This window comes from Eschrichtius robustus, chromosome 3, assembly GCF_028021215.1.
Source record: "Eschrichtius robustus isolate mEscRob2 chromosome 3, mEscRob2.pri, whole genome shotgun sequence".
NCBI lineage: Eukaryota > Metazoa > Chordata > Mammalia > Artiodactyla > Eschrichtiidae > Eschrichtius > Eschrichtius robustus.
The window spans coordinates 165639893-165662482 of record NC_090826.1 but is presented as its reverse complement, the minus strand read 5'-3'; the positions used below and the strand labels follow the sequence as shown (position 1 = coordinate 165662482).

At 34.3% G+C, this 22590-nt stretch overlaps 1 protein-coding gene across 3 annotated transcripts in view; it reads right to left on the bottom strand.

Moving 5' to 3' along the window:
• LIN9 (lin-9 DREAM MuvB core complex component) overlaps positions 1-22590 on the bottom strand; it is a 102008-nt gene that overhangs the window by 29376 nt on the left and 50042 nt on the right. For all 3 annotated transcript variants that reach the window (XM_068538520.1, XM_068538522.1, XM_068538521.1), the window contains exons 8-11: positions 11229-11362; positions 9747-9866; positions 8780-8881; positions 4896-4976 (exon numbers count right to left, since the gene is read on the bottom strand). In XM_068538520.1, the coding sequence (XP_068394621.1) occupies positions 4896-4976; positions 8780-8881; positions 9747-9866; positions 11229-11362 (437 nt within the window). The remainder of the gene's footprint in view (positions 1-4895; positions 4977-8779; positions 8882-9746; positions 9867-11228; positions 11363-22590) is intronic.

Here is a 22590-nt window from a genome sequence, read left to right as displayed (position 1 = left end):
AGTGAGACTAAACAATATGCTACTACTAAAAAAAAAAAAAAAAAAAAAAAAAAAGCGTCAATGATGAAATCAAAAAGGAAATTAGAAAATACCTCAGGACAAATGAAAATGGAAACACAATTTTCCAAAATCTATGGGATGCAGCAAAAATAGTTCTAAGAGAGAAGTTCACAGTGATATAGGCCTTCCTCAAGAATAAGAAAAATCTCAAATAAACAACCTAACCTACCACCTAAAAGAAATAGAAAAAGAAAAACAAAGTCCAAAGTCAGCAAAAGGAAGGAAATAATAAAGATCAGAGAGAATAAATAAAATAGAGACCAAAAAATCAATAGAGAAGATCAATGAAACCAAGACCTGGTTATTTAAAAAGACAAATAAAATTGATAAACTTTAGCCAGGCTCTCATGAAGAAGAAAAGAGAGAAGACCCAAATAAACACAATACTACAGAGAAACAAACAAACAAAATGACAGAGAATACTATGAAAAGTTATATGCCAACAAACTGGATAACCTAGAAGACATGGACAAATTTCTAGAAACATACAGCTTGCCAAGACTGAGTCAAGAAGAAACAGATAATTTGAAGACCAATCACTAGGAGTGAAATTGAATCTACAATTAAAATACTCCCAGCAAACAAAAGTCCAGGTACAGACAATCAAACATGTAAGGAAGAACTTATACCTATCCTTCTCAAACTATTCCAAAAATCTGAAGAGGAGGGAACACTCCCAAATTCATTTTATGAGGCCACCATTACCCTGATACCAAAATCACACAAAGACTCTACAAAAAAGGAAAATTACAGGCCAATATCTTTGTTTAATAGAGATGCAAAAATCCTCAACAAAATATAAGCAAACCTAATCCAATGATGCATAAAACGGATCATACACCATGATCAAGCTGGATTTATCCCAGGGTCACAAGGATGGTTCAACATACGCAAATTAGCCAGTGTGACACACCACTTTAACAAACAAAAAAAGATGAAAATCACATGATTATCTCAACAGACGCAGAAAATGCATTTGACAAATTCAACATCCATTCATGATAAAAATGTTCATCAAAGTGGGTACAGAGGGAACAAATCTCAACATAATAAAGGCCATTTATGACAAACCCACAGCCAGCATAATACTCAACAGTGAAATGCTGAAAGCCTTGCCGCTAAATTCAGGAAATAATATTGGAAGTCCTAGACACAGCAATCAAAAACAAAAAGAAATAAAAGGTACACAAATTGGAAGTGAAGAGCTAAAACTGTCGTTACCTGCAGATGACATGATACTCTATAGAGAACCCTAAAGTCTAGGCCCAAAAACTATTAGAACTAATAGATGAATTCGGAAAGGCTGCAGGATACAAGACTAATATACAGAAATATTCTGCGGTTCTATATACTAATAATGAAATATCAGAAAGAGAAAGTAAAAAACAATCCTGTTTAAAATTGCATCAAAAACAAACAAACTCTAGGAATAAACTTCACCAAGGAGGTGAAAGACCTATACTCTGAAAACTATAAAACACTGAGGAAGATGATTCGAAGAAATGGAAAAATATTCCGTGCTATTGGGTTGGAAGAATTAACATTATTAAAATGGGCATACTAGCCAAATCGATCTACAGATTTAATGCAATCCCTATCAAAATACCTAGGACAATTATCACAGAACTAGAACAAATTATCCTAAAATTTATATGAAATCACAAAAGACCCTTAATTGCCAAAGCAATCCTGAGAAAAAGGAACAAAGCTGGATGTATAACCCTCCCAGACGTCACACTATACTAAACTATAGTAAGCAGAACAGCATGGTATTGGCACAAAAATAGACACATAGATCAATGGAACAGAATAGAGCCCAGAAATAAACCCATGCACCTGCGATAAATTAATCTACGACAAAAGAGGTAAGTCTATACAATGGAAAAAAGACAGTGTCTTCAACAAGTGGTGCTAGGAAAATGGACAGCCACATGTAAAACAGTAAGAGTAGAACATTCTCTTTCACACCATATACAAAAAAAACAAAACAAAAAAACCCCTCAAAACGGTTTAAATGTAAGCCCGGAAACCATAACACTCCTAGAAGAGAACAGAGGCAGAGCACTCTTTGACAGAAATTGTAGCAATATTTTCTTGGATCACCCTCCTAAGGCAAAAGAAATAAGAGCAAAAATAAACAAATGGGGTCGAATTAAACTTAAAGCTTTTGCATAGCAAAAGAAACTATTGACAAAAGAAAAAGACAAACTATGGAATGGAAGAAAATATTGGCAAATGATGCAGCTGACAAGGGATTCATATCCAAAATATATGAACAGCTCATATAACTCAGTATCAAAAAAACAAGCAAACAATTCAATCCAAAAGTGGGCATAGGATCTGAATAGACATTTTCCCAAAGAAGACATGTAGATGGCTAACAGGCACATGAAAAGATGCTCAACATCACTAATTATTAGAGAAATGCAAATCAAAACCACAATGAGGTATCACATCACACCGGTCAGAATGGTTATCATCAAAAAGTCTACAAAAGACAAATGTTAGAGAGGATGTGGAGAAAAGGGAACCCTCATACACTGTTGGTGGGCATGTAAATTGGTGCAGTCACTATGGAGAACAGTATGGAGGTTCCTCAAAAAGCTAAAAATAGACTATCATATGATCCAGCAATTCCACTCCTGGGTATATATGCAGAAAAAAATGAAAACACCGATTCAAAGAGATACATGCACCGCAATGTTTATAGCAGCACTATTTACAATAGCCAAGACATGGAAACAACCCAAGTGTCCAGCAACAGCTGACTGGTTTACAAATATGTGTCATACACACACACACATACACACACACACACACACACACACACACACAAATGGAGTATTACTTGGTCATAAAAAACAATGAAAAAAAGCCATTTGCAGAAACATGGATGGACCTAGAGAATGTTATGCTTAGTGAAATAAGTCAGACAGAGGAAGACAAATACTGTATAATATCACTTATATGTGGAATCTAAAATGCAATACAAATGAATGTGTATGCAAAACAGAAATAGACTCACAGATATAGAAAACAAACTAGTGGTTACCAAAGGGGAGAAGAAAGCAGGAAGGGATAAATTAGGGATATGGGATTAACAGATACAAATTATCATATGAAAAGTAGATAAGCAACAAGAATACACTGTATAGCACTGGGAATTATGCCCAGTATCTTGTAATAACCTATAACGTAATACAATCTGACAAAAATACTAAATCAATATGCTGTATACCTGAAACTAAGACAAAACTGTAAATCAACTATACTTCAAAAAACAAAACAACATATGAAAGTATATGCATAGAAGAAGAAATCCATATGCTAAGCATAAAAACATATTTATACCATATACTAAACTAAATAGTTTTACAGTATTTCAATTTTTATAATGGTAATTATTTCTAATCATAAATAAATTATAAAGCCTATCAAGCCAGTTAGATTTCTACAGAGATCCCACATGCCAAGAAGCCAAACCAACATCAAAACAGGCCTTTTTTAAAAAGTAGGTAACACTAACTAGGCTAAGGCAAGTCTAGTACTTTAAGGTGTGAAACCTAGATACAGGGAAAAGTCCTAGCTAGTGATATGAAAGTTAAATAATTTGATTATGCATCAAGGTGGAAGAGATGATAAAATGATCAGAGGAAATGTAGTGGGGGAGCATTGAAAAGGCATAGAATAAAGGGTAGAAGTAGAACTGATGGAAACCAAGATAAGAATTAGAGTCCAGTAGGAAAGAAGCAAACACATAGTATTTTTACATTTAGGATATATAATGGTAATATGTTATGGCTATTTTTTTTCAATCTTTGATAGCCTGTGTATCTGACAATACTAACTTTATATCATGCCTAAATGAGTTAAACTGGGACTAAGAAGCCTGTTCTGGTACCTGTACTACTAAACAGCAGCATAATCTTAGTCCAAAATCCCTTGACATCTTTGGTCTTCAGTTTTCAATTCCATAAAAATGATGGGTTCAAATTAGATAATTCAAAGTCATGTCCAGATTAAAAAAATCCATAATCCTAAAAGGACTGTTCCTCATTCAGTTAGGTGACTACTTGTCCAGCTATTTACCCACACCTACCCCTCACACCATTCCATACAAGAGATGACTAATGTTACGACAACTCCCTATTCCTGCATTCATGACAGACATTGGTAATTAGCTACAGCCCTTTGCCCCCAGGCCCAGTCACTGAGCTCTCCCTTACTTTCATACATCCTTGCAACCATTTTCAATCAACTGGAGATGGTACTTGAGATAAAATCTATTCACCATCCTATAAATCCATAAGCAAGTTATGACTTTCAATACAATTTAAAAATTTCCTTAGTATTTTCTACATTTTAAAAAACTCTGATAATTCTCTCCTATGAATAAAATTGACTCATATTTTTATACTCATTAGATTAATAAAATAGGATATAAGCTCTGTCAAGATAACCTGAAGATACCAGCCTATATATTTCTTGATTTATTTACTCTGAATCACTTTTAATAACCTCTGCTAATATGACTTCCTTAGTCAGAGGCACCAATGCTAGGAATTCTACACTCAAGCAAACTGTCAAAGAACCTAATATATACCCATTAATCCTATTCAATGGCATAAGGAGGTCTGGGGTAATGAACTGTATTGCATTGCTAATTTACTTAGCGTATGTTCAGTATAACAAGAGATAGCGAGAACAAATCAGGATTTAAAAATAACATTTATCTCAAGGTTTTCTTCCATAAAATATTTAAAAATCTTTAGATATAGAAGCTGCCCACCATTTTAAAATGAGACAAGCAAACAATGAAAAAAAAATATCCTTACCAGTTTTTCTGCTTCTGTGTTCATTTCCCTTAATTTCTTGATATGTTCCTTTTTAATCATGAGAATTTTTGATAATCTGGTCTATAGACAATGAAGAAGAGATGTTTTGGAATAAACACAGGCACTTAAGTATATCATGTAGATGCCAAATTTCTAAGTTTTCACCAAGATATTTTAGCAGATTTTAGTGTTTCCAATATAAATATAGCACAGACACTATTTTATAAGTCAGACTGGCTGAGAAGAAGATATTTTAAATTCCCCTGTAACCAGGATATGTCAAAACGATTAAGGAGTCAACCTGAATAAGCTTTCACTGGTCCAAAATGGAACAATGTGTGGACCAATCAGAATAATAACTACAGTTAACTGAAGCACAAATACATTAAAATCCATGAGTTCAGACTGATACTTAAAATTAACCATTGCTGGAGAATACTAGTGACCATACTCATAAACTGGAAAACAAAGACAGAGTCAAGCATTTATCCTGCCTATACTATACAAACTATGCCATTAGGTAACCAAATAATAGATTAGGGGAAGTTTTTCCTTATAGAACTATTACAGCTACTAAACAAAGAACAAGAATAGCACCATTTTGCAATCCTAATGAATGAATTGACCTAGGCATTGATAATTAGTACCAGCCAACATTATACAAAAAAAGAGATAAAATAATATGGGTATCCTATTAGAACACAAAACCACACATAAAAGTAGTCACATAAAAACAAGTACACCAATCAAATAAAAAACCCAAATCAAATCAAATCTTTATATTCAATGAGCAATTTACATGAAATATAAAAGACAAAAGAATATGTTGGATGTTATCACAAGGATTCAGTCAGCAAAATCCAGACTGTGGGAGACTCTATGGACAAATAATCTAGTTTCTTCAACAAATAAGTTAATGGGGAAAAAGTACACTCAACATTTAAGAGACAACTAGAGAACTGGAGTGCTGACTGGATATGTGATGATATTAAGACTTTTTGTTAACTTTTTAGATGTAATAATGATAATATAGTTATGTCTCTTAAAAAAAAAAAGGGCCCTTACCACTTAAAGATATATAACGAAATATTTACAGATAAATGATATGATGTCTGATTTCTCAAAACAGAGAAAGTGGGTGGGAGCATAGCTGAAACTGAACTGGCCAGGAGTTGTTGATAACTGTTATAGCTAGATAATGGGTACCTAGAGGTGCATTATACAACCCTGTCTGCTTTTTTCTTTTTTAATTAATTAATTAATTAATTTATTTTATTTATTGTCTGTGTTGGGTCTTCGTTGCTGCGCACAGGCTTTCTCTAGCTGTGGCGAGTGGGGGCTACTCTTCCTTGCGGTGCGCAGGCTTCTCATTGCGGTGGCTTCTCTAGTTGCGGAGCACGGGCTCTAGGTGCGCGGGCTTCAGTAGTTGTGGGGTGTGGGCTCAGTAGTTGTGGCTTGCGGGCTTTAGAGCACAGGCTCAGTAGTTGTGGCGCACGGGCTTAGTTGCTCTACGGCATGTGGGATCTTCCTGGACCAGGGCTCGAACCTGTGTCCCCTGCATTGGCAGGTGGATTCTTAACCACTGCACCACCAGGGAAGTCCCCTGTTTGCTTTTATATGCATTAAATTTTTGATAATTAAAAAAAATCTAAAAACTTGACCTAAGTTGATACAGGCAGACGGAGGGCCGGGTGAGATATGTTTCATAGTTATTAACACAGACCCTCATTAGTATGTCCAGAGCTGTGGACTGGTACCCTGTCTCTAGTTGTTGGGGTTTTATGGAAATTTGTGTGATTCTTCAGAGTTAGAAGCAGTAAAAGATGGGATGAAGGCAACAGTCTCTCTCGCATTTTCAGTTTTGTGTTTCTTGTTTTTTAAAAATTAATTAATTAATTAATTAATTTTGGCTGCCTTGGGTCTTCGTTGCTGTGCGTGGGCTTTCTCTAGTTGTGGCGAGCGGGGCTACTCTTTGTTGCGGTGCGCAGGCTTCTCATTGTGGTAGCTTCTCTTTGTTGCGGAGCACAGGCTCTAGGTGCTCAGGCTTCAGTAGTTGTGGCTCACGGGCTCAGTAGTTGTGGCTCGCGGGCTCTAGAGCACAGGCCCAGTAGTTGTGGCGCACAGGCTTAGTTGCTCCGCGGCATGTGGGATCTTCCCGGACCACGGCTCGAACCCGTGTCCCCTGCATTGGCAGGCGGACTCTTAACCACTGTGCCACCAGGGAAGTCCCTTCTTGCTTGTTTTTGATAGAAAATCATGCTGTTTCCTTTTCATTCTTTTCAAAACTGAGTCCTCTCTAACAAGTGGGCAGTCTTTTAGATTCCTCAAAATCCCTAACCCCAGGAAAGAAAAAGTTTCCTCACAAAGAAAATTCATTGTAAACTATGAATTATAAAAATTGCAAAAAAATGATGATGCTTATTTTGTTATAAGAAAGAAAACAGTAACAGAAAAAGACAAAAACATATCTCACAGCTTAACAAGAGCAGATCTGAGTTTCATAAAACTTTACATACTACAAAAGACAAGTACATAAAAGGACTTTTATTTTTATCTGTTAGATAGCTTAAAATAATGAAAGTAGTGTTTTAACTAGGCTTTTACACGTAGATTTTGAAGTTAAAATTAAGCACTGCAAGCAAACATCTAAGCATCAATAAAAACATCAATACTTTAGAAGTAGCATACTAGTATTTAGCCTCTGACGCCCTCTGCTGGTGTATCGATGGATCTCTCCCTCTCTCTCTCTCTCTCTCTCTCCCCTCTAGCCCCTCTCTCCCTCTCCCTGACCCCCTGTTCTTCCCTCCATCTCCCCCTACACACACTTGCCCAAATATGACATATTAGCTCTGTTTTTACTTCCACTATTTAAAAGAAAGAATTTCTTTAAAACACAAGTGTCCTATTTGTGAAAATGATAAGCCTTGTCTCTTTTCATATTTTTAACTTTTCATATAAAAATATCTTATCTGCCTTTGGAAGTTAAAAGATGTAATTCTGTATTCCAAGGATAATTAACAACATATAACTAAGGAATAAAAAATGCTATACACATAAATGATAATACTTTTCCTCAAAATAACATTAATTGTAAAAGGTAACCCTGTGAATATTTTAATGGATTACACTATAAACACTTTTATTTATAAAGACTCTATCTATCCCAAGCCAAGTAGTTTTTCTTTTCAAACAAAAAGAAAAGAAACAAATCAAACATTATTAGACTATGGTTCAAACTAAATAAAAGAAAATAAAAAGAAAATAAAACATTAAATTACTGATAAAAAACCAAACTAAATAATTTATTTAATCTAATTTTCAAAACAAACAGCTCATTACATTCTTAAGAGTCAGGATATTCAAGAAAATTGTTCTATATAATAATTCTATACTTGTTTCGATTTAGCCTTAGATTTCTTTGTGCCTAATCAATAAGTACTTAGCAAATGAATAGCTATTCCTAGTCTCAGAAAAGAAATAAAGTTTCTCCTAACCAGAGAGCTGGCCAACACACCACAGTTGTTGAGGTGACTGATAATGGCAGGATGCACTGAGATTACTAAATAAAAACCTTTATACTTATAAAATTTATGAACAGTTAACCATTCAGTTTCACACAGCATATACTAGAAGGTTAGAGTCCTTAACACAGAAAAATAATAAGAACCAAACCCAAGAAAAGCCCAACAAAAATAGATCTCTAAGTCTTTTTTTGCTGTTATAACTTATTTTCAAGCTTGTTGGAAAATAAGAGTTCTTAAAACCAACACAATGATTTTTAAAAGTACAAAAATATTTGGTCCTAGAAAAATTTTCAACTTTAATAACACAAAAGTCATTGAGTTTTTTTCATAAATAACCAAAATATTCAGAGCAATTCTTACCACTTGGATAAGGAACTCTACTGGAAAACCACCTAACGTTTCTGTGTCAGAGCCAGAAATTTTACTTCTCCAAGGTGACTGTCCTAATAAGGGGTCATTATCCTGTGGGAATAAAAGGGAATCATTTAACCATTGACTTTTCAAAAGGAAGTATCTATTTTTTTAATTAATTAATTAATTAATTAATTAATTTTATTTATTGTCTGTGTTGGGTCTTCGTTGCTGCGTGCAGGCTTTCTCTAGTTGCGGCCAGCGGGGGCTGCTCTTTGTTGCGGTGTGCAGGCTTCTCATTGCGGTGGCTTCTCTTGCTGCGGAGCACAGGCCCTAGGTGCACGGGCTTCAGTAGTTGTGGCACACGCGCTCAGTAGTTGTGGCTCACCGGCTCTACAGCGCAGGCTCAGTAGTTGTGGCACATGGGCTTAGCTGCTCTGCGGAATGTGGGATCTTCCTGGACCAGGGAATGAACCTGCGTCCCCTGCATTGGCAGGTGGATTCTTAACCACTGTGCCACCAGGGAAGCCCCAGAAGTATCTTATTTTTTAAAAAATTTATTTTATTGAAGTACAGTTGATTTACAATGTTGTGCTAATTTCTGCTGTACAGCAAAGTGATTCAGTTATGCATATATATACTTTTTTTTTCATATTCTTTTCCATTACGGTTTATCACAGGATATTGAATATAGTTCTCTGTGCTATACAGTAGGAAGGAAGTATCTTATTCTTAAATAAAGAGCAAATTCTATTATAATTACTATTCTATTAAAAATCCTACAAAAAGGAAAATATTTCCAGAGTTGAAGCAACTATTTTATTTACATTATTAACTTCTTATTTAATATCTGACAACTCAAAATAATGTGGGCACCTCCTGAAGTTACTGTAATAGTTGTGTATTTCATAAGAATATAGTTTACATTCATAATAATCATTTAAACTACTGGTGACATCTAAAAAATATTACTTACTGTAATTGGTGACTGGAGAGGAGGAGTATAATGTAACCGTGGTGGAGTCATAAAAAATCGAGAAGGTCGCTGTTTTTGTCCAAAGGCAGCAATAGGCATCGTCTCATGAGGCTCATTACTCTTTGGGAAAAGAAAATAGTCCCCAAAACTTGAAGAACTTGACCAATCATTTTAGCTTTATAACAGTCCTATTTTATCATAAAATATATTAACCTACAAAGATCAAAGGGCTAGAACTTAAGTCAGAGTATGGATACTACTCTGTTACTAAGAGGTTGAATTCATAAAACAGAAGAAAGTGATCTATTGAAAGAAAGGAAAGTGATCTATGGCCACCCTTGGTTGTCTCTGTGTTAAAGACTATCTGAATATTACCCACTGTAATTAAAGGCAATTCTTATCTGGCCAGGGAGAAATGTTTGGGTGATCTCATAAAGGAAATAACGTTAATGAAACAGAAAAGTAATTTTTCTTTTTTGAAATGGGAGGTTTAAAGATTTCCTCCTTTAATGAAAAAAATTAAGATTGGTATACCTTGCTCTATATTTAGTCCAAATTTCCTTTCTCTCCTACTCCTCTCTAAAAGTACGTTTGATAAGGAAACCCTTACAATAAGCAGAGAGTCACAGTTTTTTAAAAAGTATAGATCAGAAAAAAAAGATTCTTCTATTTTTGCACTAAGGAGATAAAGTAATTTTGATTTTTAATTGTAAGTTCACAACCCTTAAAAATCAAGTTTATAACAAAGAAATGAAAAAGGGGAGGCTAAATGTGAACAATTTAATTTCCACAATGCTTAGAGGCAAATAGTTTTGTTATAAAAAGTTCATTACTCATTAAAAAAAAACTATTAGAGTTATATTTATCCTTTATATTTTAACTTATTAGAAAGGTATATAATTTCCATGACATTGCTAAATCAAGCATAATCATGAAATAATGGTCCAGTAGTTTAATGGACTATATCAGAAGTTCAAAAGATGTGGATTCCAGTCTCAATAGGGCAAGAATCCAGCTTGAAAGCCTTGAATAAATTACCTAACGTACTTATGTCTCAATTTCATCATGCAAAAAGTGGGGGTAATTAACAACCACCCTGCATATTCTGAGGATAAAATAGGAACATATAAAAATATATATTTTGAAGTGCAAGATGTTAACATACTTTTAAAGTCATTTTACAAGAGGACTATACCAACAGCTGAAATGAAAGTGTTGTGTAGCTTATTCCCCAAGATTATTTAGTCAAGAGTGATCAGTTGTGTCACACTAAATTTGGTAGAGGGATGCTAGCTTCTGGAAAACGTGGAAGACTTAAGTATAGTTCTGCTCCAGGAGTCTAGTAAGCAGGGCTGGAAACCCCTAAAGATCTCTTCCTCTGTGACTTGAAATCTTGATTCTATCATAAATACAACCCCTAAGAAAACTCTACAAAACATATTTAATAGGCATAAAACACGTGTATTATGAAACAATACTTACAAGAACTTCATAGTCAGGGATAGTATGAGTTCCAAGCCCTGCCCTATCAAAAGTTACTCTATAAGTAGCATTAAGAGTATCCACAGCATCTATCTGTCCAGTGAACAGACCATCATGAACACCACGTAATCGTGCTGAAAAAAGAAACAAAAAGGCATTATGATATTTAGGAGATACAAAAAACTGTCACATACAAAACTGCTCCAAGCATGTAATTCAAAGTGGAGAAAGTATAGTACTGTTGTCTATTAAAGTTTCAAAAAAAGCATGTACTTTATTTTAGGCTTAAAGGAACAACAAAAAAAATTTTTGAAACAGAAAACAAAACTATAAATGGTGATCCCTAATTTGATATATGAATGAAATCATATATCTACCAAACTAAGGGGAAAATACTTTAACATCATATCATTGCTTTAAACCTCGAATTGCAAAAAAAAAAAAAAAAAAAAAAAAGTCAACAAATTTGGTCATTATACTCATGAATGAAACACTAGGAGTAGTTCAACTGAAAAAAAAAGAAAAGAAAAGAAAAAAAAAAGACAAGGGTGCTATGCAGAAAAGATTTACTAGGTTTCAGACTGCTAACCTTAGAAAGGGTTGCCTATAATGTTGACTTCTGGGTACTTGAATTTTGGGAGTGTTCCCATTGTTCCCATACTAAGAAAGGTGGTTTACTGTGCCTAGACTGTGCAAACAATGTGGTTACCTGCTTTCCAATTCTTGTATGTGTTGGGCAGAAGGTGCCTACGTAACCGGCCCCCTGTAAAAACCTTGGGCACTGAGTTTCTAATGAGTTTCCCCGGAAGACAACATTTCACAAGTGCTGCTACAACTTGCTGCTGAAGGAATTATGCAAGTCTTGTGTGACACTACAGGGAGGGGACTCTTGGAAGCTTGCACCTGTTTTCCTCTGGACTTTGGCTCCATGTACTTTTCCCTTTGCTTATTTTGCTTTATATCCTTTTCTGTGATAAGCCATGGCCATGAGTACAACTATTTGCCAAATACTCTGAGTCTTTCTAGTGAATCACCAAACCAAACCTGGGGGTGGTCTTGGGGATCCCTCACACAGATGTGTCACTATTATTTAAATCCAGTCTGAAGTAACATAAGGAAAATCCAAGCAAACATCCAGCATGAGTGAAAAATATGAGAACAGTAGCATTTAAGGCATTAAACTAGGCAAAGTGACACATTTTATACACACAAAAACGTATAAAGATAGTACTTATTTTTTATTTTTTTATTTTTTTTGGCCACGGTGTGTGCCATGTGGGATCTTAGTTGCCCAACCAGGGATCGAACCTGTGCCCCCTGCATTGGAAATGCGGAGTCTTAACCACAGGACCGCCAGGAAAGTCCCAATGATATCATTTAAATAAAATACAAATATTCAATGCAAAACTGTTTAAAAGGATCAACTGATAAAAACTCAATTGTAGAAGACTAAAATATCATTCTCTTATGGTTACCAGGGGGGAAGGGTGGCAGGAAGGGATAGTTAGGGAGTTTGGGATTGACATGTACACACGGCTATATTTAAAATGGATAACCAACAAGGACCCACTGTATAGCACAGGGAACTCTGCTCAATGTTATGTGGCAGCCTGGATGGGAGGGGAGTCTGAGGGAGAATGGATACATGTATATGTATGGCTGAGTTGCTTTGCTGTGCACCTGAAACTGTCACAACGTTAATCAGCTATACTCCAATATAAAATAAAACGTTAAAAAAAATATCATTCTCAGTCTTTGACAGACCAATTAAAGGAAAAGTAAACAGGAATACAGAAGATACGAGTAATAAAGTTGAATAAACAAACATAAATATAGAAAAGGACCTCCAGTTATGGCAGTGTGAAGAGGTTGGTGATTCTTCTCTGCAAAAGACTTGTATAAACCTGTACAGGATTGTCAAAGACAACCATTTCAGGGTACTAGAAATGGGCCAAATGCAGAAAACAATTAAGAAACGATTACTGTGGAAAAATTGCTAGAGCTTCAGTTAAGGACAGGTGAACTCAGTGGCCTTTTTGCAAGAGGCTATTCACACTCTACCAACACCAACAACTTGGTTGGTAAAAAGAGTTTTTCTAATGTATGGTTGGTCATGGAAACAGTGTTGTTTGTTGCCAGAGGGGCAGACAGGATGTGGACCAGTGGGTAAAAACCTGTGACTGTGCTAGTTAAGAGTGGCAAACTCGATCAGGAAAGAATAAGAAAACCCCACAACTTTGCAAGCCTAAGAGGTAGTCCTGTCTGAGGTGATTGGCAGAATAGCTAGGAATTTAACAGGGAGATCCTGGAAACTAGAGAGCCGTAAAAAGACTGAAATAAACTCTCCATAAATTCTTGCCTAAGTGGAAAACTATGTGATTGGGTGGGAAAGACCTAAGAAAGTCTGGTAAAAAGTAAAAGCTAAGGATGACCTGAAAACGGACAGCAACTTTGTATGTGTTTCCCAAGTCCACACAGAGATCAGTCTGAGGCCTTTCTGGATTAAGATGTTTGAGTACAATCTCTGCCTAAGTCATTGGTTGGCCACTAAGTTATGCAGACACAGGAACATTCCCTAGGAAGCAAGCTTAAAAATAAATAAAAGAGTAAAAAAAAAACTGAGCAGAGACATCAGTGGTTGCATAGGCAAGTTACTAAAGTAAAAACAATTCTCAAAAAAATTACAGAGTTGCTACAATATATTATCTAAAATATCTAGTTTTCAACCAAAAATTACTAGATATGTAATAAAATAAAAAAGCTGATTCTTACTCAGGATAAAAGTACAGTAAGTAGAAACTGACAAAGATGATACATTAGCAAAGTCTTCAAAAGTAGATTTTATAAATATGTTCAGAGAATTAAAGACAATGACTCAACAGGGAATTTCACAGAAACTATACAAAAGAACCAAATAGAAACTCTAGAGTTAAAGAGAAGATTTGAAGAAAAGAATTAGGGAATATTTTAGATAATATATTGCAGCAAGTCTGGATTCTGATCTATTAAAGAGAGATCAACAGAAATTATCCAATCCAAAGAACACGGAGAACAAAAGATTGAAGAAAAATGAAGGGAGCCTCAGAGAGCTGTAGGAAGATGTCAAGTGCACCAACATATTTGTAATGAGAGACCCAAAGGAAGGAGAGAAAGAAGGAGAAAAGGAAATTGGAAGAAATTATGGCCAAAAATCTCCCATATTTGATTTAAAAAATTAAGCTACTAACCCATGAAACTCAATAAACCCCAAATAGGATAAATATAAAGAGTATCAAACCTAGATACATCATAGTGAAATTTCCAAAATCCAAGGATAAAGAGAGAATATTCAAGAGAAAAGCTTCAAGAGAAAAATGACTCATCACATGTAGGAGAAGAACAACACAATTAACAGGTACATCTCAACAGAAACAATGAAGGTCAGAAGGCAACAGAGTGACATATTCAGTGTGCTAACAAGAAAAAACCATCAAGCAAGAATTCTATATCCTGTGAAACTATTTTGCACAAATGCAGGAGAAATGGAAACATTCTCAGATAAAAACAGAGAGAATCTGTTGCTCCTAGACAAGTTAGGAAGAAATACTAAAACACATTATTTGTGATAAAAGGAAATAATACCAGACAGTAACTAAAATCCACAGCAAGAAAAGAAAAACACCAGAAACGGTAAATATGTGGGTGCATATAAAAAATGGTGTGTACAAAATACACACACACACACTTTTTTTTCTATTCTCTTCATTTCATTTTTAAAAAGTAAGATTATTTAAAGCAATAATTATAATACTACATTCTCAGGTTTATCACAGATATTAATGTAACACGTTTGACGACAGTAAAAAGGAAGTAGGAGAAAATGGAGCTATATTGGAGTAAATCTGCTATATTTTATCAGAATTAATTCAGTATTAATCTTAACTAGATTGTGATATGTTAAAACTTCATATTGTATTTCCCAGAGCAACTAACACACACACACACACAACCCTCAAAAAATACCTAAAAATAACAACAGAGAAATTAAAATTGTATACTACATTTGTATACTAATATACAAATACTAACTATATAACTATACTAAGTAAAATTTGTATACTAATTGTATCCTAAACAGTATTTGTTTAACACAAAAGAATGCAGGAACGGAGGTAAAGGAAAATAAAGGATATGAGACGTATTGTAAACAAATAGCACAATGACAGGCATAAATGCAAGCATATCAATTATTACATAAAATGTGAATAGACTAACCACTGATCAAAAAGCAGAGGGTGAAAGGGGTCAAAAGGTACAAACTTCCAGTTATAAAATAAGTCAGTCTATATAAAATACATAACCAATAAGGACCTACTGTACAGCACAGAGAACTACACTCAATATCTTGTAATAACCTATAATGGAAAAGAATATATATATATATACACACATACACATGCACGCACACACATGTATACACATATAACTGAATCACTGTGCTGTACACCTGAAACTAACACATTGTAAATCAACTATATTTCAATTAAAAAAATTTTTTTAAATTGTAAATGTACAAAAAACAAACAAAAGAAGTCATGGGGAGATAATGTACAACATGGTGACTATAGTTAATAATATTGAATCATATATCTGAAAGTTGCTAAAAAAGTAGATCTTAAAAGTTGTAACTTTTTTGGTAACTATGTGTGGTAATGGATATTAACTAGACTTACTGTGGTGATCATTTCACAATATATACAAATATTGAATCATTATGTTGTACACCTGAAACTAATATGATGTTAGATGTCAATTATACCTCAATAAAAAAATACAATTAGAGAAAAATTTCTTAAATTTTTAAAAAGGCAGAGGTTTGCAGACTGACTTCAATAGAACAAGACTGATCTATAAGCTGTTTATATATTTCTACATGTGTCTGAGACACACTTTAGATTCATAGATTCAAATAGGTTGAAAGTAAAAGGATGGAAAAAGATTTACCACAGTAACAACAGAGTACTGGAATGGCTATATTAATGAAAATTTAAAATAAGGGATACTACTGGAAACAAAGAGGGACATTTCATAATGATAACAGGGTCAATGTAACAGGAAAATATGACAAATATAAATATATATGCACCTTAACAGAGCACCAAAATACCTGAAGCAAAATCTGATGAAATGGTAGAGTTCAACAATTATAGTTAGAGATTTTAATATTCATCTTTCAGTAACTGATACAACAATAAAACAGAAAATCAATAAGAATATGGAAGACACGTACAACACTATCAACCGATTTGACCTAACTAACATATACACAATGCTCAACCCAACAGCAAAATACAATCTTTTGAAACATACATGGGGCATTCTCTAAGACAGACCAAATGCTAGTTCATAAAACAAGTCTCAACAAGTTTAAAAGAAGTAAAATCATACAAAGTACTTTCTCCAACCGCAACAAAATGAAACCAGAAATCAGTGAGTCTTCACCAAGCAGGCTTGGTCATGCAAAATAAACTGAGAGAATACTTATAATATGAAAAGTATAAGAACTCAAATATAATTTGGAGGGAGGACCATCTTATGTTCTGGCATATACTGTATACTTACATACATCAAACTTTAGAGGGAGATTCATAAAACTTTAGGGGAAACTCACTTTCTACACTTCTGTGTTCTTTTCTTCTTTTTTTTTTTTTGAGAATGCATTGCCTTTATAAATCAAGAAAAGAAGATATTTCCGTATTTTTATATGGATGTCATTTATGACCCTTACCACAGATCTATACTTGAAGTCAGGCTCCCCTATTATTACAGGAGTATCTATCTGTTCAAGTGATGGCTAAATTCTATCCAGTTTTACTTAACTGGCTCAAAGACTTCTAAAAATACTTAAACTTTTGTCTCTAAGGCAGCCCTCTCCTTAACAGCCATTTCCAGATTACTGGTGTTGACAATGCAAAGCTAAAAAAACAAAAACAAAAGCAGCAACCTAAGTTAGCATACATGATCACTAAGGGATGAAAAGCAGATTCTCGGTCAGAATGCCAAGTTCAGGAAAGTAAGAAAAAAATGCTGTTGTGGTTATCAGCATTAACCTAAGGCTTTGAGAATATTTTATAATAAACAAATTTCAAAAACATCCTTTAGGTAGGGTAAATCCTATTAATCCATAAATCCTATTAGCCAATTATCTCAGGACAATGTCCATTTACACCTGTTATCCTACTTCAGTTATTAACAGCACCTCCTCTTCTACTTTCATAAGATGCTTATTTGAGTGATAAATTATATGGTCACTCTACTTCTTTGACCGTTTATAAGGTCAAATATGCAATGCAAAAAAAAAAAAGACAATTTTTCAAGCACAACAGAAGGTTTGCTGGGAATCTGGTGAACATACCTAATGGCATCCAAAAATCCAAGTTTAGAAAGTAATTTCATTATAAACAAACATCAAGGGACAACTTTAAATATTATTGGTCAGAGCCTCAGTTTTGGGCCAGGATTCAGAATTTGGGTTAACCAGCAGCTGTCAAATCTTAACTCTACATTTACTTCTATAAATCATATCTTCCAAATCACATCTTCCACATCATCCTTGATGACTTCCTTTCCCATAATCCTTTGATTTAGATAAACTACATTACTTTTAGGACAGTTCTGAATTTTACAATTTCTTAACAAACCAATGATTTTAAAATCTCTTTTTATACCCTGACTTCTCTGACTACACAGAGTTCTAGAACTATTCAGAGCAACGGACACCTGATGAACGACTTCCTGTACAATGTGGTTAAAGTATCATGTTCAGACGTTTCCCCAAGACTTTTCCACTATTCAAATTTTCCATCATTTTGGTGTTTGTCAAAATTCTTGTGTTCTTAACTCTGTAACTAAGAATCACTTGGTGTCACTTTTTACCTGTCTTCTTTGCGCCTACTGCAAAATCTTTAATATAGTTACTTTAAAAATTTCTTTGTTGTTGTTATTGAGGAAAAGTCTACTACTCCTTCTTTACTAAAAAATTTCTTCCCAGCAAGGAATGTGGAATTTTGTTTGTTTATATACTTTTCTAGGTAAAATTTACATACAGTAAAATGAAAATGTAAGTGTATAATTCTGTAAGTTTTGACAAATGAAATCATCCATCTTTAAAGTCACGGAATATTCTTATTATCCCAGAAAGTTCCCCCTTCCTAGGCAATCCTTTCTTCAGGAGCAACCTCTTTTCTGATGATATTTTTCTACCATAAATTAATTTTGCCTATTCTACAACTTCATATAAACGGAACCATACAATATGCATTCTTTAGTTTTCAGCTTCTTTTGCTCGTCATACTGTCTGAAGTTAATCTATATGTCAGTAGTTAGCTCCTTTTTATTGTCAATTTGTATTCCACTGTAAGAAAATACCATGTTATGTTTATCCATTCGCCTGTTGTTGGGTTGATTCCAGGTTTTGACTATAAAGTTAAAACAAAGATGCCATAAACATTCTTGTACATATCCTTCTGTGAACAGCAATTTTCGTTTCTCTTACTTAAATACCTTGGAGCAGAACTGCTGGATCACAGGACAGACATAAGTTTAATTTTATTAAAAATTGTCATGCTTTACTCCAAAGTGGTATACCATCCTATCAACAATGTATATGAATTATGGTAGCTCCACATCCTTGCCAACATTTAATGTTATCAGTAGTTTCAATTTTAGCCATTCTGGTGTGTGTAGTGGTATTTCATTATGATTTTAATTTGCACTTCCTTGATGACTACTGATGTTGAGTGTTTTTTCACGTGCTTATTGGCCATTCATACATCTTCCTCTGGGAAGTCTCTACTCAAGTGTTCTGTCTATTTTTTGAATTGTATTACTTATGTTTTTATTACTAAATAATAGAGTTCTTTATGTTTTCTAGATATAGTCCCTTTTCAGATATATGATTTGGAAATATTTTTTTCCCAGTATACGGCTTGCCTATTTATTTTCTTAATGTTGGCTTTTAGTGGGCAGAAGTTTTAAATCTAACTTAAACCTAAAAATCACCTTTATTTTTCTTTTTTGATAATTACTTTTTTGCCAGATCCAAGAAATCTCTGCCTACTTACAGATCACAAGATATTTTCCTGTGTTTACTTACAGAAGCTTTATAGTTTTGGCTTTTATGTTTAGCCCTTTGGTCCATCTTAGATTAAGTTTTTTGTATAGCATGAGGAAAGGTCAAGGTTCATTTTATTTCCATATATATACCTAGCTGATCAATCATTATTTATTGAAATGCCCTTCCTTTCCATTGAAATGCTTTGGTACCCTCAGAAATTCAACTGGACATATGTGTGGCTCTATTTCTGGATTAAACTATCCTTCCCATTTTCACAGACATTAGAATAAGCACAACAATTTCAAAAAAAAAGAAAAGAAAAAGAAAAAGAAAAGGCCTGCTGTGATTTAGACTGTTTACCTCTAAGATCAGTCTTGGCAGAACTGACATTTTTAACAATACTGAGTTTTCCAATCCATGACATGTTTTATCTCTCTAATTATTTAGGTTTTCTATGCTATTGTCAATAGTGTCATTTTTTAAAATGTCATTGTCCAGTTGTTGCCTTATTATACAGAAATACAACTAATTTTCATATTGATTTTATATCCAAAGACCTTGCAAAAAAATTCATCTTATTAATTCTAGTCCTTGATTTGTGGATTCCTTAGGATTTTCATATGGGTAATCATGTCATCTGTGAAAAGAGACAGTTTTACTTCTTCCAAACTTTATGATTTCTATTTCTTTTTCTTGTATTATTTCACTGTATCTAGCAGAATACTGTATACAGATCGTAACTGTATCCTTGCATTGTTCCCCATCTTAGTGGCAAAGCATTCAAAATTTCACCGTTAAGTATGTAGTTGCACATAGATTTTTTCATATATTAACTTTGTCAGGTTGAGGAAGTTCCCTTTTATTTCTAGTTTGTTGAGAGTTTTATCATGAGTGGGCATTAATACTGTCAAATGATTTTTTGTTATCTATTGATAGGACCATGTGGTTTTTCCACTTTATGCTACTAAATATGGGGAATTACATTAGTTGATTTTTAAAAACAGACTTTCTTTTTAGGAGCAGTTTTAAACACACAGCAAAATTTAGAGGAAAGTACAGAGTTCCCATACATGCCCTACCTTTACTCTCCCTAAGAGCTTCCCCTACTATCAACCCATATAGCTCCTCCCTGACACACCCAACAGGCTCTCCCACCATCAACATCCCACACCAGAGTGGTACATTTTGTTAGCTGGTGAACCTACACTGAAACATTATTATCACCCAAAGTTTATAGTTTACATTAGGGTTCACTTTTGGCGTTGCACATTATATAAGTTTTGACAAACGTATAAGGGCATGTACCTGCCCATCATTACAGTATCATTCAGAGCAGTCTCACTGCCCTAAAAAACCTCTGTGCTCCACTTATTAATCCCTCTTCCCACTAGCCCCTGGTAATAACTCATCTTTCAACTGTCTCCATAGTTTTACCTTTTCTAAAATATCATACAGTTGGAATCATTCAGTATGTAACCTTTTCAGATTGGCTTCATTCACCTAGTAATATGCACTTCAGGTTCCTCCATCTCTTTTCATGGAATTTTGTTATTATTATTTTTAGGCCATGCCACACAGCTTGTGGGATCTTAGTTCCACAACCAGGGATCGAACCCAGGCCCCCGGCCGGCAGTGGAAACGCATTGTACTAACTACTGGACCACCAGGGAATTCCCTCTCATTTCATTTTAGCTTCAAATAATATTCCATGTCTGGATGTATCAGTTTATTCATCTAATGAAGGACATAGTGGTTCCTTCCAACTTTTGGCAATTATGAATAAAGCTGCTATAAACATCCATGTGCAGGTTTTTGTGTAGAAATAAGTTTTGAACTCATTTGGGTAAACACCAAGGAGTGTGACTGCTGGACTGTGTGGTAAGAATATGTTTAATTTTGTAAAAAATTGCCAAACTGTTTTCCAAAGTGGCCGTACCATCTTGCATTCCCACCAGTAATAAGTAAGTTCCTGTGCTCCACATTCTCGTTTGGTGTTGTCAAGTTCTTGATTTTGGCTATTCTAATAGGTGTATAATGGTATTTCATTGTTTTAATTTGCATTTCTCTGATGACATATGATATGGCATATCTTTTCATGTGCCTATTTGCCATTTGTATATCTTTTCTTTTTTAAAAAATTGAGGTGACATTAATTTACAAGATCACATAAGTTTCAGGTGTACAACATTATATTTTGACTTCTATATGTATTACAGCATGCTCACCACCAAAAGTTTAGTTTCCATCTGTCACCATACAACAGACGCCCTTTACTCATTTTGCCCTTCTCCCAACTCCTTCCGCTCTGGTAACCATACTACTCTGTTCTCTGTATTTATGTTTGTTTTCATTTTGTTTATTAATATTCTACATACGAGTGAAATCATATGGTATTTGTCTTTCTCTGTCTGACTTATTTCACTTTGCATAATATCCTCCAGATCCATCCATATTCTCACAAATGGCAAGATTTCATTTTTTCATGGCTGAGTAGTATTCCACTGTATATTTTATACACACACACACACACACCACATCTTTATCCATTTATCCAACAATGGGCACTTAGGTTGTTTCCATATCTTGGCTATTATAAATAATGCTATGATGAACATAGGGGTGTATGTAACTTTTTGATTTAGTGTTTTTGTATTCTTTGAATAAATACTCAAAAGTTAAATAGCTGGATTATATGATAGTTCTTTTTTTTGTGTGTGTTATAGTTCTATTCTTAATTTTTTCAGGAATCTCCGTACTTTTTGCCATAGTGGCTGCACCAATTTATATTCCCACTAACAGTATGAGAGTATATCTTCTTTGGTGAGGTACCTGGTCAGATCTTTTCTCCATTTTTTAATCAGGTTGTTAGCTTTCCTATTATTAAGTTTTTTTTTTTAATCCTATTATTAAGTTTTAAGAGTCCTTTGCATATTCTGTATAACAGTCCTTTATCAGATATGTCCTTTGCATATATTTTGCCCCAGTCTATGGCTTCTCTTCTCATTCTCTTGACATTTATTATTTTTTCAACTATTTTGTTGTAGTAAAATACACTAAAAAGTTATCATCTTAACCATTCTTAAGTGTAGAGTTCAGTGGTATTAAATATTAATAATGTTGTTCAATCATCACTCATATCTATAACCCTTTTCATCTTGTAAAACTGAAACTCTACACCCATTACAGTAACTCCCCATTCATCCCTCCCCCACAGCCCCTGGCAACCACCATTCTACTTTCTGTCTCTACGATTGTTGACTATTGTAA